The 27,341-nt window shown below is 33.1% G+C and overlaps 2 protein-coding genes across 3 annotated transcripts in view; both read right to left on the bottom strand.

Annotated features, from left to right (window-relative positions):
• Nucleotides 1–2,739: 2,739 nt before the first annotated feature.
• Nucleotides 2,740–4,496, bottom strand: LOC123671467 (isopentenyl-diphosphate Delta-isomerase 1). 2 transcript variants are annotated; one of them, XM_045605324.1, is made up of 3 exons: nucleotides 4,433–4,496; nucleotides 3,928–4,363; nucleotides 2,740–3,867 (listed from the first exon to the last, which is right to left on the bottom strand). In XM_045605324.1, the coding sequence occupies exons 2-3, from the start codon at nucleotides 4,204–4,206 to the stop codon at nucleotides 3,403–3,405; spliced, it is 744 nt and encodes a 247-aa protein (XP_045461280.1). In that variant the 5' UTR covers nucleotides 4,207–4,363; nucleotides 4,433–4,496; the 3' UTR covers nucleotides 2,740–3,402. The 2 variants fall into 2 exon arrangements, with proteins under 2 accessions (XP_045461280.1, XP_045461281.1); XM_045605325.1 differs by having other exon boundaries at nucleotides 3,928–4,479.
• Nucleotides 4,497–7,360: 2,864 nt separating this feature from the next.
• The window catches only part of LOC123671464 (photoreceptor-specific nuclear receptor-like), a 106,532-nt gene continuing 86,551 nt past the window's right edge, over nucleotides 7,361–27,341 (bottom strand). The window contains exons 4-8 of the mRNA XM_045605321.1: nucleotides 25,573–25,693; nucleotides 15,055–15,182; nucleotides 8,257–8,486; nucleotides 7,961–8,192; nucleotides 7,361–7,898 (exon numbers count right to left, since the gene is read on the bottom strand). Of these exons, the coding sequence (XP_045461277.1) occupies nucleotides 7,660–7,898; nucleotides 7,961–8,192; nucleotides 8,257–8,486; nucleotides 15,055–15,182; nucleotides 25,573–25,693 (950 nt within the window). The 3' untranslated portion in view covers nucleotides 7,361–7,659. The remainder of the gene's footprint in view (nucleotides 7,899–7,960; nucleotides 8,193–8,256; nucleotides 8,487–15,054; nucleotides 15,183–25,572; nucleotides 25,694–27,341) is intronic.

Here is a 27,341-nt window from a genome sequence, read left to right as displayed (position 1 = left end):
CTATCGACTTCCTTCAATATCTCTGAAATCGAGTAAATCAGATCCGGACTAGGAAAATTTCAGGCTTTTCCTATTTTCGTGAATATTGGATCACCCTGTACGTGAACATAATGATTTTTTTTCGTTTCTGCATACACAAAGAATTGATTCACAATAAAAATTCTAAATCTCTGCTTGGCACGGTCATACAGGGCGAACAATAAACATTCCCTTAAGAGTGATTTTTTTTTAGTTCAATAACTCTTCAACTAATCCACCGAATATAACTTCAAATTTTGAAGGTTTGTCACCCTTTACTATCGCCCTCTTTCAGAATTTTTGAAATCTAATAAATCAGGTCCGGACTAGGAAAATTTAAGACTTTTTCTATTTTCGTGAATAATGGACCACCCTGTAGGTTAAAATCATAATTTTTCTCGTTTTCGTAACCACAAAGAATTAATTCATGATTCTAAATTTCCTGCTTATACAGGATGATCAGTTCGTAAACATTCCCTTACGAGCGGAATTTTGCAGTTCACAAGGAATGAAATCAACAATTCCCGTTAATTTCACATATGGACTCAAAATAATTCAAAATCAGTTATTTATAAAAATTCCCAAGTTAGATTCTCGATAAATGTTAGGTGCGGTATCTGCAACAACAATTTGATTTGCCCCAAAAAATTTTTAAATAGGTAAACATAAGATATTTATGAAAATTTTCAGACATAATTTTGTTTGTTAGAAAACATTTTAATGGAAACATTGTGGTTGCCACAAAACTGATCTAAAAAATGCGCAAATATTTGACCGAGACTTTTGAAAACAGATGGATTGGCAGTCTGGCAATATGTCTTGGCCTCTTCGATCCCTTTATCTGACACCCTTGGATTATTTATTATGGGAAGATTGGGAAGGTCTATGAGGTACAGACTAACAGTAGGGAGCAACTGCTACAAAAAGTTATTGATGTTTGCGATATTATTCAATCTCAACCGAATACGATAGCGAAATCTGTGGCACAACTATATCAACATGCTCAAAAATGTATTTAAATGGAAGGACACCATTTTGAACAATTTCTGCTGAACTGAAATATTTTGTTTTTGATTCATTGTTTTCAAGTTCAAATATTTTCAATTTATTTGCTGTTTATGTTCTACTCTTCATCCAGTTTGTGGATTAAAAGTTTTCTCAAATAATTTGAGAAAAAGTAAGGGAAGGCATTCATAAATGGTTAAGAAACTGCAATCTTCGAAATAATTCTACCGATAAATACAGGATATTATCTTGAACTATGAAATTTCTTTCATAATGAAATGTTTATTGATCACCCTGTATGACGGTACTAAGCAGAGATTCAGAATTTTCATTATGAAATCATTCTTTGTGATTACGAAAACGAAAAAAATCATGATATCAACGTACAGGGTGATTCAATATTCAAGAAAAGAGAAGAGGTCTAAAATTTTCTTAGTCGGAATTTGATTTATTCGATTTCAAAAATTCTGAAGGAAGGCGATAGTAAACGGTGACAAAAGTTCAAAATTTGAAGTTATTCGGTGGATTAGTTGAAGAATTATTGAACTCTAAAAAAATTCACTCTTAAGGGAATGTTTATTGTTCACCCTGTATGACCGTGCCAAGCTGAGATTTAGAATTTTTATTGTGAATCAAATCTTTGTGTATGCAGAAACGAAAAAAAATCAAAATGTTCACGTGCAGGGTGATCCAATATTCATGAAAATAGGAAAAGTCTGAAATTCTCCTAGTCCGGATCTGATTTACTTGGTTTCAGAGATATTGAAGGAAGTCGATAGTAAAGGATGACAAAACTTCAAAATTTGAAATTATTTGGTCTATTAGTTAAAGAGTTATTGAACTGTGAAATTTCAGTCATACGATGAACATCACCCTGGATATCCCAAACGAAGGCACTCAGGCAATTGAAACCTTTTGATACTAGTCCTCCATGATGACCTTTATTCATGGTATCCGTTTGTCGCATTCTTCCCGGGGCACCTTGTATAATAATAAACCTAAGTCTTTTTGAGATACATTCACAAATATAAATAAGTTTATTTAATTAGGGGTTTATCTGTCCATAGAATTATTGTTAATATGAATTACAACCCATCCACAAGTGTTATACTTTTGTGGGAGATCAATGTTTGTTCATTCATTAATTAAGTTAGAATTTATGTACATTATTTTTTGTATTTCGGAATGAATAAACGGTATTATTGTTATTCTGTAAGAGCCTTTCACAAAATTCATGAATTTTTTTCATGGAATTATGTAATTAAAATACTCGACTCCAATAGTGGCACAAAAATTTTACACTTTCTGGTAACGACTTCATGAAAACAATGTCACTTAAATCCTGATATAAGGAATGTTTTGGATTAAAATAGAAAAGAACGAGTGAAAAAAAAAAGTTTTCATCCAGAGTAGAAACAATAAGACACTGGGCAATAATTAGCATTAAAAACCACCAATGACTATTGAACAATATCAATCAATGATAAAGTACCTCCTTTAAATGATGGTAATTTTTGTGTTCTTTTGAGGATGAGACTCAAGTTTAAAGATATAAAAAAATTTTGAATTTTCTTAATCTAATAGGCCAAAAAATGATATGGTAATGAAAAAGCATTCTGATGTCTTGAAAATCATATCATTTTTTAGTGAACATCACAAAGTCCCCTGACCTATAATCTCATAATAATTTAAAGGTTAAAAGGGTTTAAAAATGAGTCATTTGACACTTAAATTTATTTTCACTATTTTGAGGGTATTTATTAACTTACATGCACCTCAAAACTTTTTCTTGGGTAAGGCCTTGCATAACTATATACAAACGTCCTTATAACTAATATAGATAATTCTTGCTTTATGCAGAAGAACTGTTTTATCCTTTCTAGTCTGTAAAAAATAATATCTTGAAGAAATTTTTAATATCTACTATGAATTCCCTCATTCAATCATTTGATAACTTTTCATGATAGAATTTACAAATTCCAAAAAATGGACTAGACAGTATTGATATAAATCTTCTTTATTGTGGATCATAATTATAACTGCATATACCTATAAGTCACCGACACATTGAATTAAAAGTACTTCATAAGAATCAAGATCTACTTATAATTTGAGTATGTAAAAATGTTCAAACTGTAGGGAATCTAACAACTCGCCAAAAAACTAAATAGTAAATATAACTTTCAAAATCTTATTTTGGAATATCCTATAATCTTTTCCATCAAAGAAAAGAAAATAGGAAACTTGTGTCTTATTATACTTGTAGAAAAATCTTAATACTAAAAAAAATTCATTACTAATAAGTTTACAATAAGAATCTCACATCTTCAAAAAAAATATATGGAAAAACTATAATTCCTACTGGAAAAGAATGACAATTTAATGAGAATCAAATTTCAAAATTTTCTTGTGTTCTACATACGATTCCAAGTCATCTAAATTGTCCCACCATAATTTCAATCGATGTTTTAGAATAAGATTGAACCAAGGTGTTAATGGTCCACTAAGAGTAGGAATATAATTATCTACTTCAGTTCTTGGTACATAACTTATTTCAGATATTTCATTAGGATTTGGTTTTAATTTATAATCTCCTTTTAAAAATAAGATGTAGTCTATTTCATGTTCACCCCATTTGCCGTTACCTTCATCTTTATATATTATTCTGGTAAGATAGGTAAAATCCTCCACTTTCATGGAATCTAATGGAATTCCTAACTCAAAGTTCAATCTCCTGATAGCTGCCCTTTTTACTCCTAATGCATTTTCTTCAACTTCTTCTCCAGGAATATCAGCTATAGGATGACTGCAGCATGAATTTGTGTAGTGATCAGGATAAGTAATCTATAAATACATTTTTTAATATGAAACGATAATTATATTGATAAAAGCCATTTATCATACCTTTTCTGAAGAACGTTTTTGTAAAAGTAAATCTCCGTGACTGTTGAATAGAAAAACGCTTAATGCTCTATGAAGTAATATATTTCCATTTGCTTGTACTTTATGACAATCTCTTTTACTTGCCGTGCCTATGACTTTATCTTGTCTAGAAACCAAAAAGCAGTTTTCCGACATCGCTTTTTCTTGTACTTCACTGATTTCTTTAGTCATTTTAGAGGTAGTTGATATGTTCTTCAATAAAGGTAAGCTTATTACCCTTTTCAATGCCGATATCAACATATCCAATAAGAGAATATTAGCACTTGGAGAATTCCAAAATTCTATGAAAACTCTTTTCTATATGACTTTCAATCTAACCTTCAAATCATTTATTGCCATTGAAATTTATATTGTGATTGTAGTTCTGGCAATGATAAATTTTATAGTGTCATAAAATCTAAAAATAATGAAATGTTGAAGACTGTATTATTTTATATATAAAAATATATAATTGTCCATGCCTTACTATATCTGAGCGTAGGCTACGAATTATCGATGTCAACTATCATCTATGGCGTTATGATTCTCAACAAACATGGAGGAAAACTAGTAATTATTTCGATATGCATGTTGTGTTAGTGATAAGTGAGTTTTTATTAATATTTTTATTTTAGGTGATTACTTTCAATTAATCTATAAATTGTGTAGTGTATTTAATGTAGGTATGCGAATAAAAAGTTTTTTAAGTTTCAATTACATCGAAATCGAAAATTAATCGAAAGAAAAAATGGAATATTATTTGAATTCGACCATTCGACGAGCATTATTAGTAAACTAGATGATTTTGAAATTCCCTCAAAAAAAAAAACTCATCCCGGCAATATAAACTCAAGCTTTGATGCAAATTATGCTATTTTTTTCTATTAATTTGCGTCAGCTTATGATGAGATATAAAAGTGAACATTTCCATAATCTATGATTGTGTGTTTGCTTATTGAAGACAGTCAACAAAATATACTGGGTTCTAGTTCATGTTCAATAGGTGAGCCCTATCATTTCCTAAAAAAAGATAAAAAAAATATCTAACCTAACATTTCATTGAATCTATAATAAACGAAAAAATCAACAGAGTATGACGTTTCTTGATGAATTAAAACTGCATCTTAGTGATGTTTAAATTCATTATTGTCATCGAGTGAAAATTAATACTAAGGGGACCAAACCTGTCATAGTTACTCCCTTTTCATTGTACAGGGTGGGCAAATTTCGATGTTTTAGCACTACAACTTTTAAACCAGAGGAAAAAGACAAAATCTGATACCCCATTCTCGGTCTCTTTTCTGATTTTCATTTTTGGCCACCTTCTTTTGTTTTCGAGTTATAAGCGAAAATTGGAGAAATGGCGATATCGAAAAACATTTATATCTCCGCTAATACTGATTATAGAGCTCTGAAATTAAAACATTAGCCAGGTACTTTTTTAAGTAGAATCCAGTGGCTTGCTTGTATTTTCAAAAGGGTCTTTAATCACGAAGCTATGACCCAAAATTATGTTTTTTCAAATGGAAACACTAGATTTCTGTGCCATTTTTCGAAAGCTTATTTTTTCCTGATTTCAAAAATATATAACATTGTATGGTTTGTATCAAAATAAATAGCAAAAAATGGTCAAAAACCATTTTTTACCTAAGAGTCTCAATATTTTAATGGTTTCAACTGTTGTTGAGCACAGAAAAATTGAGCTTTCTATAATAAGAGCAGTGTCCTTTCTCCTTTCGTGTTTAGGTCTGTTGAATTTGTTTTGTTCACTTGGTTTCTGAATTGCTTCTGGGGAGTGTCATTACAATATTCGTTGTTTTTTTAATGTATTCTTGTTGGTACTGTTATGACGTAATGATATGTATAAGTTCAAATATAGATATTAGTTTTTTTTTGAAATTATGCTTCAATATCATAAAAAATATGTATCGGACAAAATGACATACTATCCTGATGGACAAAACGACAGTGTATGTCATTTCGTCCGATACATGTCAAGAAAGTATATTTTTGAAAATAATATGGAATTTTGTTGATTGATATTCACGTGAAACTAATGAGCTCATTTGCATGTTGTTTTGTACTCATTTTGCACGTACAATACGCGATATAACGTGAAATTCTAGTATGTATCTAGTAAAAAATACGATACCCTTTCCTATTGAAATTTTTTCACCACTTCCCCAGAGACAAGGCATAAGAAAGCCAAAAGCTCACAAGTCACAAATGCAATTGTCACTTAACGTTGACGCCTTATTTTGACAAAATTAAGGCTAAATCTGCTGCGACCAATCCACCCAAGAAGAAGAAGAAACGAGAAATTACTGAAACGTTGAAAAATAAAAAAGTTGTTGACGATGAAGAATTTGACACTGAACCGTTTCAAATCGAAAATAAAATTGAAGATGACGATGACTGTCCCTGCATTTATTGCAATGACGTTTTTTTTCGTTTCATACCTGGTAAGCAGTGGCTGCGTTGCATGCGGTGTTTTCACTGGGCTTATAACTCGTATGCTTCTGTTTCGAGAACCAAAACCTACATATTTTCGAACTTTGCATTCGAATATTATGTTTGTCATTATGTCTATTACTAGTATGTCATTTTGTCCTTAGTATACGGACAAAATGGATTTTGTTAGAAGTCAAAATAATTTCTTATATCTTTCATAAGTTCAATTCACTTTTCAGCTTATAATACTTAAAAACATGTATTTAGCACCAAAATGGGAGTATTATTGCAATAACTGAAAATATATGATTGAAAAACAAAACAGTATGTCATTTTGTCCGCATTTCCCCAACAGTTATTGATGCAACATCCAAACATCCTGTACGACGAGGTCGCTATTTTTTGTTTTTCAAACATAGCAGGTTAGGAAGGTTCAGGTTATTGAACTATTTTCTTGACAGGGTTGAAGGTCAGGTTGTTGGAACAAAAACCATTTATGGTTTATTTATTAGTGTTTTAAAAAAAAAAACTTGTAATTTATTATAGAGCCCTGAAGAAGATTTTAGAATAAAGTCGAAACATGTCGGCAATGGTCTGAGAGGTGGTTTTTGTTCCAACAACCTGACCTTCAACCCTGTCAAGAAAATAGTTCATCATTAAAAAAGGTCTCAAACCAATAACTCGTTCAGGTTATTCTTCTAGTGCATAATTTGTACAAAAATACAGCAGAGACGTCTCTGGAAAAATGAGATTATTTGAAGTCTCAGAAGTTTGAAAATTGGGGTTATAGCTTCTGATTAGCCTTTTTCTCCATAATTTGCAGATATATACAATATATGAATAACGTTTATACGGGATGTACAATTGACATCATAGTTTAAGGTTACACTTCTATTGCATAATTTCCTCAAAGAAATACAGGAAAGTCGATCATTGAGTACCTACCTACTAATTGGAAAATTTGAATTCTGAAAATTCGGATTATATTATTCTTTATATGGTAACCAGATCTACAGGCAATGTGGATATACCACAAATGTGGATCTATGGACAATGTGGATTTACTTGTGAGGCGTACAAGTGTTCTCTAATTATGATAATAATGAATTATTTTCCAATGATTTTTATTGCTCTAACATTAAATTCAATGCGAGTATTATTTATTCTACAAAACAGATTACATAATATATTCATGTCTATGGTTGATGAAGAAATAATTAATTCGATAACAGCGCAATGTAAATAAATAAATGTAATTGTTTTTTAATTTTTATACATATCACACAAAACTTTCTCCATAGGTGTATTTCCGATAGTTTTTTGAAAAAAAACAGCCTCTACTCGAGAGGGTGGTACTATCCGTAAAAGAGGTAACATTAGGAGAAGTCTTCCAAATCTGGCAACTTGCCCTGGAAGTTGAGTTCTGCAATGTTGCCACAACATTACTTGAGCTTGATCTTGAAGATTTTCTATCTGACTTGGATCCTTCAGACCCCTTGTTTCTGAAAAATTACATTACATTACAAATTTTCATGAATATAAAAATTTTTTCGCAGTCTCCTACCTGCTCTGAAAAGAACAATGGCTTTCAAACAGGCAAATTCAGCCGGGTCCACGTGAACAGCTTTGAATCGGATTAATGTATCTGCTAGATATCTCACATCGGTAACACTATTTCCGTATTTAGTGTGTTCACTGATGTTGAACAAGGGACACACTGCAACATCAATTGGCATGCACCACTGAATTGCGTTCAATAAGAATAATTCACTCCAGGATTCTTCGAGGAGTATGACCTAAAATAATTCATTCCAACGATTATAATGTTGAACATGTTTAAAACCCAATTATTTACATTACCTGGTCTCTAAAAGGCAAACTAGCAAAACTTGGCAAATTTTTAGCCCATTTGACTGCCATGAAAAGAAGTCTTGCTGAAGTTTCATAAATGGTCTCATGCGTTCCTGGATAAATTCCGGACAAGTTGCCTAGGTTTTGTGGCTCTGGTCTCAGTGGCCCACTACTAGAAGAAACACCGCATCCTGAAGTTGGGGCATCATCTTCTTCATTCGTGACGTCAATACTCTCTTCTACAAAATAGATAGTCTATTAGTAGATTAGTGGTTTAAGTATAAAATTTTCAAAATTAATAGAGGGGTGTTCTACACAAGAATTGTTCTATTGATCAAAAAATGTTTCAAACGAATTAGTTTCCATAAAAATTTATTTTAGTAATTCAGTTGCCACAAATGACTACAATTTCCTTGTACTATCCAAATCATGTGGCGTATTTTTCTCCATTTATCAATATAAGATCAACCATTATATTAGGTACTGAAAAAATACCAAGTATGTGCTATCGATGCGATCGATCAAATAGAATGACACACAATTTTTACTACCAATGCACTGGGGGTGCCATTTGAAAATAAAAAATGAGGGGTAGCTACCACAGGGCTGTCAAATGTAAGAACCTTTTTTATGCATCATTGGAAAGGTACTTTTGATGTTTTTCAAAGCAATGCTTTTAATCTTGTCAAATAAGCTAGACACTGCCTGTATACGATAATTGGGACACCTAGTATATGAGACGTTAGTGAAATCCAGTTTACTGAGAATTGGAGACTAATAGAGAAATATAAGAAACGATTGGAATGAACGCCAAAAAGTCACTATGGTTTTTAGAAGGGAACAAATCAGAAATGAAACACCTTTTGCAGAATGGGCATTTCTACACAAGTTATGCTTCAAAATGAGTTAAGAGACTTAAAATACACAGAGGGAACACCATTAAGAAAATTTTCGTCAATATCATCTCTGAGTTAAAGGCTCCAGGTGGAGAACTTGATCTAATATCCTGCTTCACCTCGTTGAAATGTCGTCCATGTTAGGGCTATTCTCTCCATCTTTGCAGTTTTATTTTTTTTTTGGATCTGGTGGTTGTATGAAAATCGCTCTCTGTGCAGTTGTAAGGTGATGATTCGTTTGCTTCGCACATTATTTGGTAGAACTCTGATGTACTTGCTTGATCTCTGAAGAATTCTCCTAGGCTCTTTATCTACCCACGAGCAAGTTCCATGATGTCCTTCAGGCCCCTGCCTCCATTATTTCTCGGAAGTATCGTCCTCTCAATGCTGCTTTTCGGATGGCGCTTGTTTGCTTTTGTTATCAGCGTTTGCAAGTTTTCGATGTCTGTTTTGCACCATGGAACTATACCGAATGAGTATGTTAGAATTGAACATGCATATGTATTGCAGATGTGAGCCAATAGTTCGAAGCTTCAATGTCGACATGATCTTGGTTCACTTCGTTAAAATGTCGTCCATGCTTTTCTCTTCATCTTTGCAGTATTTCTTGGAAGATCTGGTGGTTGTATGAAAATTGCTATACCGAAAAAGTATATTAGATTTGAACATGCATATGTAGTGATGGCTCTCGTCATGTTTTTGCTGTTGAGGTTTGTTTGTAACATTTTGTTGGTTCTCCTAATAAACTCAGTTATTAAGTCTTCATTCTTGATTCGTCGGTTTTATTTCATTCCAAGGTATTTGTAAAGATCGTCCGATTTCATTGCTTCTATCTCCTGTCTATTGGAAAGAACGATCGGTTCATCTTGAATTCTCCCTCGCACATCAATTACTGAATTTATATTCAGTTCAATTACTGAATTTATAGGGAAGAAGTAATCACAAAAGCAAAAAAAAAAACATTAAAAATATTGATAATCGTGAATCGAATTGATTAATTCTAAATAAGAAAATTAAAAAAACGTTTTCATAAGATACGGATTTTTTATTTAGTATTTCAAATCCCATTTCGAAAACTATCTTGTATCTAGTACCTCGAACACTCATGTTCAAAGAATTCTGTTTTCTTTCATCTTCATTTTGCCAATTCTTTTTATTTTGGTAATCCTGTTTATATTGTCAACTTTGAAAAATAAAAACCTTTTTTTTTATTCGAAAATATTTACTATTTTGAATCAGTTCGCTGTACTTCTTCTCTTACCCGTTCATAATCTTCCTACTTAAGAGCTTAGTGCTCGAAATATCGAATTACTTTTACTAAGTTCTAAGTAATCGTGAGTCTTTTGTGAAAATTGGTGCTCAGTGCTTAGTGCTCGAAGCCCTTTTTTTCGAGTGCTTGCTTAGTGCTCGACGCGCTATTTTTCAGTGCTAGTCACAGCTCTGATTGGGAAAATATAAGCTTTTTACGTTTCTAAATTAAAGCCTTATACAAAACCTTTGAAGATTTTCATTTTACGTAGTGAGTGTCAAAAAGAAAAAAAATTCAACAAACTAGTCCAAGGTCCAAGATCAACATCTAAAATTAAAATAGGGAACAGATTGTCACGTCCATTTTATGTAAATAAGGGATTACGACAGGGATGCACTATATCACCCACTTTATTTAAAATCTATATAAAGCATGCTTTAATGCAATGGAAACGAAAATGTTCTGGGATGGGCATACCTTTGAATGATACGAACATCTACACCCTACAGTTTGCGGATGACCAGGTAATAATCGCAGGAGACAAAGAAGATCTATAATACATGACACGTAAACTGAAAGATACATATGAGTATTGGGGATTGGAAATGAATCTGGAAAAGACTAAATATCTTTGTATAGGAGATCAATTGAGTGAACTGGATATTGATACAGAAAGCATACAACCTTGCAAAGAATACAAGTATTTGGGAGTGAAGTTCGACACAAGCGGTACAGATGAAAATGAGATAAGATCACGAGTAACAGAGGCAAGAAAAGTTCAACATCTACAATACAATGATCAAAAGCCAATTAACGTATGGATCTGCGACATGGAGACTGACAGAAAGAAATAAGAGGAGGATAAAGGCTGCAGAGATGGATGGGTTGAGGAGATCGGCTAGAATATCAAGAATGCAAAGAATAAGAAACCAGGAAGTACCTAATCAAATGGGAGTAGAAGGCACAATCATGGATGATATAGAGAGAAAACAGCTGATCTGGTATGGACATGTTCAACGAATGGGACAATCACGACTGCCAAAAATAACAGTGGAGTGGATACCAAACATGAGAAGACGAAGAGGGAGACCAAGAAAGAACTGGATGGAGGGAATACGAAAAGCAATGAGAGATCGAAACTTACAAGCAGGGCAATGGGAAGATCGCAAAAAATGGATTCTAGGCATCGGACAACGTCGTCGCACGTTTTAAACCGATATATAAATATATATATATATATATATATATATATATATATATACTAGTCCAAGGATGAAAGATTGATTATTTGTTCGAAGAAAGAACAATTGAAATTTTTTTCAATTCCACAAATGAAAAACTGCTTCTCTAGTGCCATCCTATATTCACATACGAGTACACCCTGTATAATTACGAAAGCTTTATTGGAATTTTACCCACTAATGAACCTAATCGCGGCAAGTTTTGTTTTTTCGTTTCGTAGTTATTGTGTTTACTGCCGGTCGGAAGGACGAACTGAATCGATTTTCAAAACTGATTGATCTTCAGTAAATTTGAGACTTTTCCTTGCTCAAAATTCTAAAACTACGGACATTGTGCCGAAATGATGTAACGACCGCTCGGAGAACGAGCGCTCAAAAAATCATCGAATACGTTACCACTCTTTCATTAATGACGTAATCATTTTAAAATTTTCAACAAAAGTTGGGCACTTAAAGTGAATAGTTGAGCAGATTTGATTCTATTTTAGTTACTCATTTCAGTGAACAAAAAGAATCTGCGTCTTTGCGCAGGCCTCATTAGCTTTGCGAGCACCTGAGGTTTTGTGCCCTAACTCTAGCGAGAATCGATGCCAGCTCGCAAGGGGAAATAAAGTTTGATTTGATTAGATCATTTGAATAAAAACGGGGGAGTGTGTTGAATGATGTTTTATTCGAGGCATTATGGGTAGCGATTTAAGTAGCTTGAGCGATAAAAGTGACATAATGCTAAAGAGGGAAGCGGACCTTTATTCGAGGTGAAGTGATTTTCGAATTACTGGTTGGGAAGAGGCTTTTAATGCGTATGTGGAAGAGAATTTCATTACATCGAATTGGATTGAATATAATGTGATTTATGTGAATGTAAAATTGCAATTGTGTCCTATTTTATATGTACTTAATTCAAAAATGAAAATGAAGGGTGATATAAGTCGGTGAATTTTGAGTTTTCAAATTCTTCTGATGATGTAGAGTAAAAATGGTACCCATACCTTTTTAGGGTGTAGTGTAGTATTCCCTATGGAGAAAATTTGTTCTGATTTATAATAATATTGATAATCATGGTAATGTATCAGATATGTCCGATCATGATGATATGAATTTTGAAAACTCAATTAATAATGCTATTGAATGCTGAATAAACAAATATCAGCAACATGAGGAAATTATCCTAACGTTGAAAACATTTATATTTGAATATATCATCTAATTTGAAATACAAAATCTTCAAATATATCAAGAATCAAAAATCAAGAAAAGGAAGACACCAACAGAAAAATCGACAAAGAGTAAGTGGTGACTTAATATACATAGCACAATGAGTTCGTATTGTGTTCAGCAGGTTCTAGTAGTCGTCAGTGAATAGGCTAGACACCGGTTTTTGAAACCCTTCCTTATAAAGGAATACATCTACTATTTTCTGAAAAACCTTATTTCGGGAATAATAATAATCTCAAGTTTAAAGGCAAAATAAACTACTCTTCTCGATATAATTTGAGATTAACGTGTTCACACATAAGACAGACAGATTGATAGACAGACAGACAAAACTAAAACAAGAGTTTTTTCATAAGAAAAGGGTTATAAACTCGATAATGCTCTGTTTTAGTTTTCAGAAATACATGCAGTAGTTTATATTACTTCATTATAAATATATTGTTATTGTTATAACATATTTTGAGTGGATATGTTTTTTAGCGTGAATAATTTTTTATACTATCCCCAGCAGATTCACCCTTTGAATAAAGCTGATTATCTTGCTGAAGAGTTGTTTTTCAGTTGGTTTCGGTTCAACGTTGCAACAGAATTAATTCTGCTGGCCCATAGAGCTTGCCATGAGGAAGAATTGTAAGTGAAAAATGCTAGAAAAGCACTGACCTCGTGTTGAAAGCTTTTGAGTGCTATTTCATTAATTCGTCTACTGCGCCCTTGGTGATCACAGTCATGTATATATTTATGTGTTTATTTATATACTATCAAGCCATTCTTGACGTCTAGATGAAGACTACCCTCAGTTCAAGGCAGCTGCATCGAAGAAACATCAATACTTTTTCTCTGCACAGACCACCCAACAGTGACCCTGAAGAAAAAGAAATAACCCCCTTCTTCACCGACAAGATCATAGCAGGATACCTGAAATCGAAGCAACTCAACTGATACATCAGTGCAATAAAAATTAAAAATTAGGGGAAATCCATAATCTTATCTTTGTAAGACATGATGACACAACACACACGTGCGGAAAGAAGAACTAATTTCAAATCATTGCTTCGGTTTCAAAAGAGAGCATGCTTCAATAGTACGGCAACTCTTGATGGAGAGATAATTTTTTTATTCTTGTTAAAATACTAAAACTTCCTATAATCAGCGAATAAATCTTCATACCTGCAGAGTAGTTTTCCATGAAAAGTTCTGCTAAAAAGTCGATATTCTCATTTTTTATAATTGAAAATTGTCTCAAGAAGGGAAAGAAACCTTATTTGAAAGTATCTTTCCTGAAAGTTCTACTTGTATTCATACTAACTCATAGTTTCACTTCAAAATGAACAGCATTTTTTTCAAAATGAAACTAGGTTCACTCAGCATAAAAAAACGGAATGGATTGAATGGCACTGCAAATAATAAAATGAGAGAACAGTAATTTCAATTTATAACATGAAATATATAACCAATCGGTTCATTCCTATGATTCTCAAATAAAGTTAAATGCATGGGGTTTGCTTAAGGAACCTCAGAATTTTAGTACGTAAAATCGAATGAAATAATAAAAAATATAGGTTCTAATTTGAAAATCTCGAGTTTTGATGGATTTGAGTTGTCTAAGTTCATGATCTTCTAATGAACACCCTGTACATTTTTGGTCGAAACCGCAAACAGTCTTATAATACTAGGTATTTGCAGAATCGAAACAAATTTTTTTTTCCGAAAAAAGCTTTTTCTGACGAAAAATTCAAAAACATTGTGAGTCCTCATCGCCTCCATTTTCTTTATAAAAATTCCATTATCTCATGAACCATTGAGTTTTCAACCAAGGTATGGCATATTGCCAAAATTGTCGTCAAAAAAGCTATCTAATGATGCAATAATATACAGGGTATGCCATTTGAAATAACAAAGTACCTACTACTTTTTGATATAAGCGGCAACACCGCAGCACTGAAAATATTTCAGATCGATAGAGCAGTTGTTCTTGTCTAAGAAACCAACTTTTCGATGAATTCTTGCTTTCCGTTCTTCGTAAATGTCTAACGTACCATCGACCGTGATACACCCTGTATATTAGACCCAAAGACGTCTTATGATGTTTGTTGAGATGATCATGAATTTTTGTTGTAAGTGAATAAACAATCATTGGTTTCGAAACAAATGTATTATGCGATCAAACAATATCATAAAATTTCGCTGATAAAAAAATATTGCCTACCGTCATTGTCACTACTCTCCTTTGGTGGTGAGGGTGCTCTAGTTGAAAGTGATGGGGGAGGTACACCGGGTAACAAATTTTGTGTATACCTACTTGGAGAAAGTGCCATACTTAGTGATACTGGTGGCCTGTAAAAAATAAGGTAGTTCGAGATTATGTATGGCGAGTTATAGAGTTATCTGATCGAATTGAATCATTTCAGATGATATTCACTACTCAGTCATCGATGATGAGTAGCAATAGTGCTACTCATAATGGATGACAGCACTTTCTGTGGTTAACTGTAACCTTAATTGCAGCCACCATTATGTTTATATTCGAATATGAAAATCGACTAAATTTTTGGTTTCTAAAAAATGTGGTAAGTTTATATAAACTCCTCTTCTTGGAAACATTCACATATTATTTATTGTATATCTGACCTGATCCTTTATGAATACTTTCTTGAAATTTCTTATTCTTCATTCATATAATTTGATGAATTGATTGATAAGTGCTGGACACGGAATTATTATGGTTTACTAGTCCAGTCAGTATGGATTTTTGACAGGAATGTTTTGGGGAAATTTTGATTTCTTCGATTTTATACATATGTTTTTCTGCATATAACTTGTAAAATATCAATTTTTCATGAATGGCCTTTCATACAAAAACAAAGTAAATAAAATTCCAACTAATTCCTTTCATTAAGGTTTTTTGTCCGATAAATCGTTCTGGCTCAAACCATAGTTGAAAATTGGCGTATTTTATCTGGTTCTACAAAAACCAATTTTTTATACTTTAGAACTGAAATTCATTATAAATGGGAAGTGTTCTACTCAATATTTCACCGAAACTTTTCCATAAGGGGCCTTGATATAGCAAATTGACTATACCTACGTCGAAGCGCCGACTCTAGAGCACGTCTACTCTCAAGGAACCCGCAGAACACATCCAATCAGTGTTCATTTGCGAATAAAAGGAGCCACTTAACTATCTGGAGAAACCAGACCACAGTCTTAACAACACACCAAAGATTTAAGAGACATGTCTTGAGGATTCAAGTTCAGTATCGCATTCTATATTACGGACACGAATACTTGCGACAAGTTTGCAGTGTCGTCGTTTTAAGAGCAATTTTCTACTGAATAGGATAGAACTAGAATCTTCAAAATCCTTTTTTTTTCAATTTCAATACGTCCATTTTTAACGAAAATACAGCCATTTGAAAATCCGTTAAAAACAGTTTTTTGATACTTTTTTTTTCCAGTAATGTAAATATTGGCGAAGCAGATCCAACACATTTACTTTTATTTTAGTTTTCTTTCATCTTTTTTATTCTTTATATTAATGGTCTATTTCATCTCAACTGGAGGAAGGCAATATAGTTTTGGTTCGTAATAAAATAAACTATGCTGTAAATGTGTTCTTGTGTTTTATGAAATCTTGGGGACTATTATATTTTTATTTTGTATACTCCTTGTGTTATGACCATGTTCAACGATACTTTTTTTTCTAAATTGGTATATTAAAGTTTCATAAATATATATTTGTTTGATATTAAGTTGTTTTGTCTCGTTGTTTAATCTATTAGTATATTAGTATTGAATAGTCTTCCAACTTCAAGAATGATCTTTAGTATAGTATGTTGGAAAATTTCCAAGTGTTTTAAATGAGTACGAAACATACCACCCCATTCTATTTTCTAGAATGCCGAACGTTTTAGCAATATTAATATTGATACTAATATTAGCAATAATAAAAAATTATCTCCGTGTTTGTTCGGTTCAATCAAGAGTTGCCGGACTATCTACTCTATGCTTGGAATCAGGTTTAGCCCAAAAAATTGATTTCTCCTCTAATATCCATTTATCGATATTGTTCATTATCGTGTCCTTTGCTGCAGCCAAGTTAAAAAAAGTCCAATTTCAATAGCCACTTGTATATTGTGACAAAAGTAAAAATAGTCTATATCCACATCCTTCAAAAAATAAACATTGTTTCCATAATCAATGTTTAGTATTAACCAATGTTTAGCAAGACACGAGATATGTTTGGCAACATTGCAAAATCTCGACGGTGATCATAGAGTAATCAGTAATTTAAATTTTCTAGTATAATGTTCTCCGATTTTGTGGTGGAAAAGTTAATATAAATTATTATTACAAATTGTCATTAAATGATAATTCACGATCTGAATCTGAATCCATATTTCAATTTCGAATTTTCTCACGAAACCAAACACAAAAAAACAATGTGACACAATCAAGTTATGTCCATACAGAAAAAATGTTTATGGTTATTTAATAATTATATTTAATTTAATAATATTTAATAATTTTTATAAGTAAGATGTCTAAAAACATGGTGTATGCACCCGTCAATTTTTGAAAGGAATCACATTCGACCAAATTGAACATATTAGTTTTATTTCGTGGCGGCGCCGCAATGTCATACTTTTCATTTCGATCTTTTTTCCTTTAATTTTGACAGGATACATTAATTAAAACCCGATCCTAGCCAATCAGAAGCTTAACTAATATTCTCAAAATTGGCAAAACCAAATCTAATCAGTCCATACACCTGGTTTTTAGACATCTTAGTTATAAGTCATATGTTCCGACGTTTTGAGTTGCACAGAACCATGTTTGAAACTAATCGGCAAGATAAACGTCCAAATTTTCCTGTTTAGTGCAACCGATGATTGGGCCACATTAAACGTCATTTAAAAGATGATGCAAGAGAAATCAGAAAGTTATCAATGTTTAAATTTTTAATCAATGTTTAGGCAAACGGTGCAACTGGACATTCGGGATGCAAATGAAAAGGATCGTGTTTTCAGTAGATATCAAGTTGTGTATCGAAAGAAGATAAATATGTACTACGTAATACATTTTGATACATCTCAAAAAATAACCGCGGATAAAGCATAAAATTCACTATTCAAAAGGTGGAGAAGAATAGTCCGACTCAAAATGGCGAAAGCGCCGGGGACCCGCATTTTCTCTTTCCTCCAGACCCGTTACTCCTGCCAACGACAAATTATTATTGCATTATTCTTCTCAAATAACACCGGGTATGCTTCGACGGTAATTTTGATGAAAGACATCAAATTGGTTGAAATATTAGGTACGTAAAGTGTATTTGGTAAATTAATTTTCTTCAACTGTAAATATCAACGTGACTTCACCTTTTTCGTATTTGTGTTGTTTGATCTTCTGTTGTTAATTTTAAAATATCTTTTTTGGAATTGTGATTGATTTCTCAGATCTGGATCCAATATATAGGTGCCGACTATTTATATTTACTTTTTTATTTTCACTATAGATTGGTGGTGTAGGATCAGAGAAACAGGAAAATGATACTCTGTTAGTTCGCCGACGTTTCGGAAAAATTTATTTATCATCAAGCACCGTTATGAGCCCTGAGGATGGAAATAAATTTTTCCGAAACGTCGGCGAACTAACAGAGTATCATTTTCCAGTTTCTCTGATCCTACACCACCAATCTATAGTGAAATTAAATTTTGGATCACCACTTCAGATCTTGTGAAATAATTTATGGTTATTTTTTGACAACATCATCTCTAATATGGGTTTTATGGAGGACATCAAGCACCGTTATGAGCCCTGAGGATGGAAATAAATTTTTCCGAAACGTCGGCGAACTAACAGAGTATCATTTTCCTGTTTCTCTGATCCTACACCACCAATCTATAGTGAAATTAAATTTTGGATCACCACTTCAGATCTTGTGAAATAATTTATGGTTATTTTTTGACAACATCATCTGTAATATGGGTTTTATGGAGGACATCAAGCACCGTTATGAGCCCTGAGGATGGAAATAAATTTTTCCGAAACGTCGGCGAACTAACAGAGTATCATTTTCCTGTTTCTCTGATCCTACACCACCAATCTATAGTGAAATTAAATTTTGGATCACCACTTCAGATCTTGTTTACTTTTTATTTCCAATTGCTGAATAAATTTTTATTTTTAGCCCTGAGTTCTAAAGTCCTATGGTTGAAACTACCACAATTTCCACAGTTTGATTTTATTTCCTTATCTGAAAGTTTCTTCTTATAGAAAGTCTATTTTATGTTCCAAAACTGTTGAGCCCTTTATTGTGATATTTACTGTTTTTTCAAGATGTGCTTATTCTCCATCACTCTTACTTGATAAGTTTTATTTTTGATTTCATCTAGAATTCTCTGGATTCTATAGCTATTCTTAAATTTTCATATGACATAGGAAGGGAGTATTACATTATGATCAGTAAATCTTTGTCAATTCAAATTCCAAGTTCAGATAATGCATCTCATCTTCCTCTATCAGCCGATTTATTGAGATGTTCTCGAATACCGCTTTCATTCATGTTTTTTAAAATCCTATTTAATAAAGTAGCAGGTCCTTTGAATTGATTGATTTTGCTTAATGTATCTTTTTTGGATAACATCAAAATTAATACCTACTGATCTTGCATTTGAATCACAATGGGCGCTTTCAGCAGAAAGATCGGTAGCGTAAGTAGCTCCGCTACTGATAGGTATCAGTTTGGTAACGTTGATTTTCTCTGCTGGACGGGTTGCTCCTTTTCTTGACAATTCTGTTCTGTGGGTTCTTCTTGAAGGTTATGTTATGATTACAGAATTTTGGGTTATAATTGATTTTAATTTCTAAGTTTAACTTCGCCTTTCGGTATTATTACTTTTTCATTTCGACACCTTCGAAATATTGATCATGGATATGAGAGTTATTCCATTCGTTTTTGATGGCAGAATCCCTGTTTTGAATTTAAATGTGCGAATATACTTATTGTATAAAACCGAAAATAAGATTCATCAACGAAAAAATATAAATTTGTTTTCAAAACATTTATTTCAGACTATAAAACTGGCACCAAGACTTTTAGCTAATACATGCTAAAATATCAACAACAAAAAATAACTCAATAAATTATTCTTAACATTAAGTCAATTATCTGTTCTTGAAATGTTCATTGAAAAAAAAATAACACAAGCAATTTCATTTTTACTAGTCATCAGAGGATTTTGAGGCAATTCATATCCAAATCTAATCAAGAGTGATTAGATTTAGATATGAATTGCCTCAAAATCTCATTCCTTTCTGCCAATAATCTGTTGTGCTCTTTTAATTCATTTGTAATTTCGGCGAGTTGATTTAATCGCCTAACCTATATGTTACGGTTTCAAGTTCAAATTCAAATTTCGTCCCAAACCACTGTCACTTGTCAGTTACTCAACATGTTCCCAAAAAGTAGCCTAAAATAAATTCGCTACCTAAAATGGCGACTGCTCCGTAGCATACGCTCCCTAGCGGAAACTGATAAATTGCGTTCAGCAGAAAAATCATAGAATATTGACAACTGTTCCACAACTGTTGTGTCTGCTGAACGCGGCCAAAGAATCCACTTATTTTGGGTTTGTTCTCAGGGCCGTCGCTAGCCAAACTGCCGCCCTAGGCAGAGACAAAATTTGTCGCCCTAACAGAAGTTTTACAGAATGCTAAAACTGAATTCTTATGGATAAATGATGAAATATATGAATTGAATTCAGGTTTCAGATTCTTCTGCTGAGTTTCGACTTCATAAAACACTCGAATATTAATTTTTTTCTTCAATATGATTAAATGAACCATTATTTTTAATTCGAATATATGTTGCAGACATTCTTGATTGAAAAACTTTTAAGATTAGTGAATTTGACGAAAAAAATCGTTTGTGATATTCGTTGAAATTAAAAAAAAAATTTATTTGATTCATTTTTTCAGTATTCTAGTTTTCATGAAAAAAGTTGATAATGCCGCCCTCCGTTATTTGCCGTCCCTCTAGAAACCCTGCGGTTCAGGTTCTTCTGCTCAGTTTCGACTTCATAAAAAGCTTTAACATTTTGTTTCCTTTTCTTCAAGGTTATCGAGCAAAACAATCGGATGAACCATCATTTTGAATTCGAATGCGCCCACGCCCAGCACTAGTTAATTTGATATAAAAAATGAAAAATATCAAAATACAATGGAATGCTTTACAAAATAATAAAACTCCTTATATTTCTTAAGAAGAATAGGCTTTGAATGGTGAAATGAAATCGTTTTTCGTATATTTTGCTTTCCATTCTGTGCAATCAACATTCTGATTATTGAAGAATTGAAAACAAAAATAATCCAGAAGCCGCCCCAAATGGCAATAAATTCGAGAATGTTTATTAGCAAATCGAACGCCGACAAAGTGATGAATGCGTGGGTTTTTTTAGCGTCAACTTGTAAACAACACTATGAGGGGATAACGTAACATCTGGTTATTTATGATTATAATGTGGCACCTTTGATGGTTTTTGATTATTATTTGTCGGTATTTTTCCTGTTGTTGCTGACCGAATCAAATCTCATTCGGTACTTTCCATTTCTACACATGTGATATTTGTTGACCGAGCTTGAAATGCCGCCCTTGAAATTTGGCGCCCTAGGCGACCGCCTACCCTGCCTACCCCCTAGCGACGGCCCTGTTTGTTCTTATGCTGTGTCACCAAGTTTGAATTCTTTCCAGGTACATTATCCAATAAACTCTGTTATATTTTTTGCTCGTGCTTGAAACATCGACGTATCATAATTATAATTAATCAATAGATCTTTTCTGTAACTTGTTGATATCTGAGTCAGTTACCTCCATCTATTGTATGATATTTCAATTTGTCGATTTGTGTTTTACATTCTTCAAATTCAACACTTGGAAAACTTTGATCCTTTCCGCCAAACTTGTCGTGAAGTATACACTATATCTCAAAGTTTGAGACATAGTGGTTTTGAGTTATTTTGATTGAAATAAAAACGCTTGTCAAATCATAATAAATATTCAACAGAGCGCGTCCAGTCAATCTCTCTCTTTCCATTGTACTTCTTGAATACATTTTCAGTCTCTTGACTCTGATCATACAGATACGGGGGTAATGAAAAATTATGTATTAATAATTGTGTCTTTCTCATGATATTTCTTCAACTCCCTCTTCAACTATTGAGAATTTTAATACATTATTTTGATATTTGAGCTCTTGGAATATCTCCTTCACTTGATGAAACTTGGGCTGAAAAGCAAATTGATAACCGATACAGTAAATGAACACTGTTTCATGATTGATTTCCCATTATTCTTGATACAATCCGTGACAGGTGAACGATCAAATCATTTCCTCCTGGAGAAACTGATGAAGTGTGAGGAATGACACTTTGATGTTTTTTTACGTCCTGCACTCCCTTTCGAATCAGTAGGTGATATGGTTCTATGTGATCAATCTACCGGTATAATAGGGCGAGTTTTCGACCTCAAGTCACCGAGTGAAAAAGTATTATGAATTATTCACAGATGCTTGAGAACTGAATCGTGGAACGAAGAGCATGAACATTGACATCACTGCCTGAAATTGTTGATAATGTCTCTTTACGAAAATCTATTTCGAGGTTTAATGGCAGTGGCGACGCCAGCTTTCAAAAACAGAGGTGGCCAAGAAGGGGCCGGATTTTTTTTGGGGTGGGGGCAAAGTAAAGCGGAACTATCGTTCTGCTAATATTTTAGCCTCATTTTTATAATATCAGGCATTAGATTCTTTGCGTTATAGAGTAATCATATTCAATTTAAGGACAGATTCGTAATCAGCGAGTTGAACCCTACCTTGAAACATTATTCACAGCTTTCCTGATAATATCAGGGTTGTTTGATCCATGCAGCATCAATTATTTCATTTATCCACTCATATTGAATTATATTTTCAACTGCTTTTGAGCAATTAATAGTATCTATTAACAAACAGCGTGAGTTATAATAACTCACTGCTATAACTCACTATAATAAATCGGAAAAGATGGCTCTGTGCTTCTATACTTCTGTGCTTCTATTCGGTTGGCCGAAAAGGAACATTCTATTATTGTTATTGAGGGGAGGAATGTCACCATAAACTTCAATTTTGACGTTCATAGATTACTTTTGGGGTTTGCCAATAACGTTCATTCTCTATTCTTGTATTTTAGTATTTATTGTTATAGTCGTAGATGAAGTATAGTATTCAACTTGCGATAATGGTCATAACTCACTGGATGAATTACAAAACGAGCCCCAGGCGAGTGCTGCAAACTTCAAACAGTTAGTGACTTTGCTTGACTTTATAATGTTATGAATTTCCTGAAAGGATGCGATATCGATCTTTAAAGTTTCCACATTTTCCTCTAGAATATATAATTCCTTGCATATCATGAATCAATCTGAGCGCAGTGCTTTCGCCGTTCGCCAAATACTGTTGTCTTTCTTTAAAAAGTGAGATTAGTTGCTCTTCCCTGCTATTATTAAGGACTTTACTGAGAATTTTCTTGACTCCATCATTGGGCTGATTGAACATTCGACGGTCCTCAGGAATGAACGTGTTCTGAGCTTCAAGTCTTGTCTTGCTTCTCCCTGATAAAGCCCTTGATATCTTCAGCGATCGAGTTTTTCGGTTAGACCTTGCATCGAAGCGTCCGATGACGTTTTAATCTTCTTCGATAATGATTCCACGGATGAGTCCTGTTCCTTGGGGGTCAGATATAAGCTTATCGGACGCATAATGTTTATAGTAAATAAACATTATATTATTATATTCCTCGACATTTGGTTCTCGAAAACCTACCAATCGGTCCATGACTTTGTTGTCATTCGATCTTCATTGAATTCGTTCCCTAGATGAATGAAAAGAGTATTGTGCTCCAAACCAAGCTCAGATAGGGCTGTTATCCGATGAACTAGTGGAATATTCTTCAACATCGCGATGTATTGGCGCGGACGACCTATCAACCCGTAGTTAGATGGCGCATTCGGTGTGTCTACAACAATTTCTGGGTATTGTCCGCAATATTAGTAAGAATTTTTTCATTTGAGTTGATGATTCTGCTATGCCATGTTGGATGCTTGCGATAATGGGCAGTGTTCTGGGATCGAAAATACTCCTCAAGTCCCCATTGAGTAGTTGCTGTCCTAGCCTGGAAATTAGTCTTTTTTCACCAGAGTTGGTGAACACAGTAATTTCTTTGGCATCTTATCACTCGAGATACTCGTATTTGAAACTATTTACAAACAGTCAATTTTTCATATTATGTGCTTTCTTCAATATCAAGTTCAAATTAAATTTCTGGAATACAGGAAAAACTTTTTACAAGATCTATGATAAAATACTTTCTCTCGAATGACTGAAAATGTTGTGGAACGCATCATGCGGACAATAACGAATCCTCGAAGAAAACAACTTTTGTCGATCACGTTTTCTGACTAATTTTTTAATGGCTGTGATATGCGGAGTTTCCTTGTTTTCACTATTTTTTTTGTTATATTGACTAATTAATTATTTTATTTTTGTGATACGTTATTTTTATCTTCTATGAACAGGGTGGTCCAGATTTTAGTTCTATAACTTTGGCGTCAGATAGAACAACTCGATTCATGAAAAAAAGTTCATAGAAATATATATCCTAAGAAACATGCTTTATTTTACAGATACGGGGTGTTCAATTTGAAAAAAATCAGTTTTTCACTTATAAGAAGTCACTGACTACTCCAGAATGTTATAAATTGCGGTTTTTCCTCATTTAAAAATCTTCCTGGATTACTCTCAAAGTATTCATTTTAGGTATAGGGTTTGCTTTAGTAACCCCCACTATTTTTGTTCGTAGAATCAATTGAAATAATTAAAAATATAGGTCCTAGATTGAAAATCTTGAGTTTGGATGAATTTGAGTTGTCCAAGTTCATGACCTTCTTATAAACACCCTATACATTTTTTTTTTCATAAGAATGGTAAGAGGTATAGCATATTGCCGAAATTTTTGTCAAAAAAAGCTATCTAATGATGCAATAATATACTGGGTGTGCTATTTGAAATAAGGAAGTAGTAGTCTGTTTCCGGTATAACCGGAGTTGTAGAGATATGAAGATATTTTAGGGAGAAAGACCATTGTCTCAAACCCCAATATGCAAATTTTCAGCTCAAGATTATTATTAGTTTTCCATAAACGTCTAATAGGCTATCCCGGTCAACCACCCTGTATATGCCTCCAAAATGCACTCCCATAATTAATTTTTTTTTATGTTAACTCGAACGATTCTGGTAATCGTTTGAATTTATGTCATTATAAATATCAATACAATGAGAACAAAGTAAATACCACAAATAATTACTTCATTTTATTCTATTCATAATGAATTTCCGCCAAGTAGGATCCGAATACATAAAACAAATATCAGTAATGATTTGTTTCCATGCAAGTATAATAAATCTTCAAAACCACAAGGGACAGTCCCTAGCACTTAATATTCAGAAACTTTTTTTTGTTAATAGAAATCGTCAAAATTTCTGCTAGATCCACTGCAGAGGCGTGAAAAAAGGTGATTGTAAGAGCAACCCACGTTAGGCGTCTTTTTCTTATTGAAGTCGGAGCAAAGGAGTCGAGGGATCAAAAACCCATATTTTAAATAATGTGAAAAATATAATATATTGTAGCCTACCCGAAAACTCCAACTGCCACTGCTGCTTCTCGTAGAGCTCTTTCTTGTTCTGCACTCATGTCTCTCAATGTTTCTGGACGAATGGTTGCTGTATTCCTTGGCTGTCTTTCATTTTGGACAGCTGAAAACAAAACTTTATCTGAACAGGTTTTTCATGTCAAATGTTAAGACTGTCGATGGTGAAATAATGTAGGATACATGTTCAAATAGATACCAATACTGTAATAAATAAGTATTCAAAAAATTCAATGACATACTAGTCTAAGTGTTGGCATCTGAGTCTATTCATTTCACAAGTCAAAGTCAAAAATATTCCTTTGAATTCCACAGACGTTGATACAACCAAAACGTAATCTTGCGTATAACCACCGATCTATGTAGCTAAAACCAACCTGCAATCGTACAGAAATTTAAGAATTAGGAAAACTCCTCAAAATAAACATTACAGTGGGTTATATAAAATACCCACCAGCATAATCAAACAAGCTCTGCCTGAAGTAATTGAGATCCTAGCGCACATGATCAATCTGTCTTTTGAGATAAGAGACTTCCAAGAACTAAAAAAAAACCGGCAAATATCGAACCGATACTGAAAAAATGGAATCCTAAAGACATGGGTAACTACTGGCCTATCAGTATTCTTCTAAGCTTCTCAAAAATGTTTGAATTGATAATGTGCTCAAGAATGGCAGAATTTCTGAATAGTTATGACTTCACCAGCACCAGCACATCACATGGTTTTTTGAAAGGAAAATCCACACAAACGGCAAACTAAGAAATTAGCTCTGGCAATGTTTCTGAATATGTCAAAAGCATATGATTCCATTAACCAAAATATCTGCTCAATAAACATCAAGCTCATGGAATAAGAGGAAGGGCATTAAAGTGGATCGAAATCTTATCTGTGTAAGAGAAAACAAAAGGTAAAAATCAGTGAAAATGGTTAGAACGCTGAATTTGAAGAACTTTTAAACGATAGAGGTTGAGCACAAAGAGGAATCCTAGGGCCTCTTCTGTTTTTCATTTTTCTCAACGACCTAGAGAACATCTTGGAGGAAGAAAGTCATTGATAAGCTACGCAGACGACACCAACTTACTGGTTGGGACAAAAGAAAAAATGACTTAGTCAGAGTAGAAACCAACTTCATATATAGGACACAAGAATGGTTAAAAAATAATTAATTAATAATACATCGAATTTACAATCTTTTAATTTTTAGCACCAACAAGAATGATAGATGCAAACCTATAGGCATGACATTGGGAAATGAGAATGTTCTACACAATTTCTGGGTATTTTCATAGACTATTTTCTGCCCTTCAGAGCACATGCAGAATACTTGAGTCACACACTAAGGCAAATCAACTTTTCTATCAGAATATTTAAAAAGTATTTGAATGATAAATCATTGAAAATAAAGTCATATTATCATGCGAATTTCAAATCTAGGCTCAGATATGGTATAATGATCAGGGGTGGTATTGATCCAAATTTGAGATAAATGTTTCTGCCACAGAAGAGACTAAGAATAATTTATAATCTAAAGTTTAGGAAGACATGTAGGAATTAGTTCGAAGGAAACAATATATTCACTGTGTACGGTTTATATATTTATGAATATGCTGTATTCATTCATAGGAACAATGATAAATTCATTGCACATATCACTAGTAATATAGGTACAATACTAGAACACAAAATTTACAATACACAGATGAATTTTGAATGAAAAACATCCCGCATATGGTGGTATAAGAATTTTCAATAA

The sequence above is a fragment of the Harmonia axyridis genome, chromosome 1, assembly GCF_914767665.1.
Source record: "Harmonia axyridis chromosome 1, icHarAxyr1.1, whole genome shotgun sequence".
Classification (NCBI taxonomy): Eukaryota; Metazoa; Arthropoda; class Insecta; order Coleoptera; family Coccinellidae; genus Harmonia; species Harmonia axyridis.
Note: the sequence above shows the minus strand (reverse complement) of the source record. Positions and strands in the feature narration are given on the sequence as shown.

Coding starts and splice junctions, on each gene's coding strand:
- LOC123671467 (XM_045605324.1), bottom strand. CDS start 4,206: ATGTTGATATCGGCATTGAAAAGGGTAATAAGCTTACCTTTATTGAAG. Junction 3,868..3,927: donor AAAAACGTTCTTCAGAAAAG/GTATGATAAATG, acceptor ATGTATTTATAG/ATTACTTATCCTGATCACTA.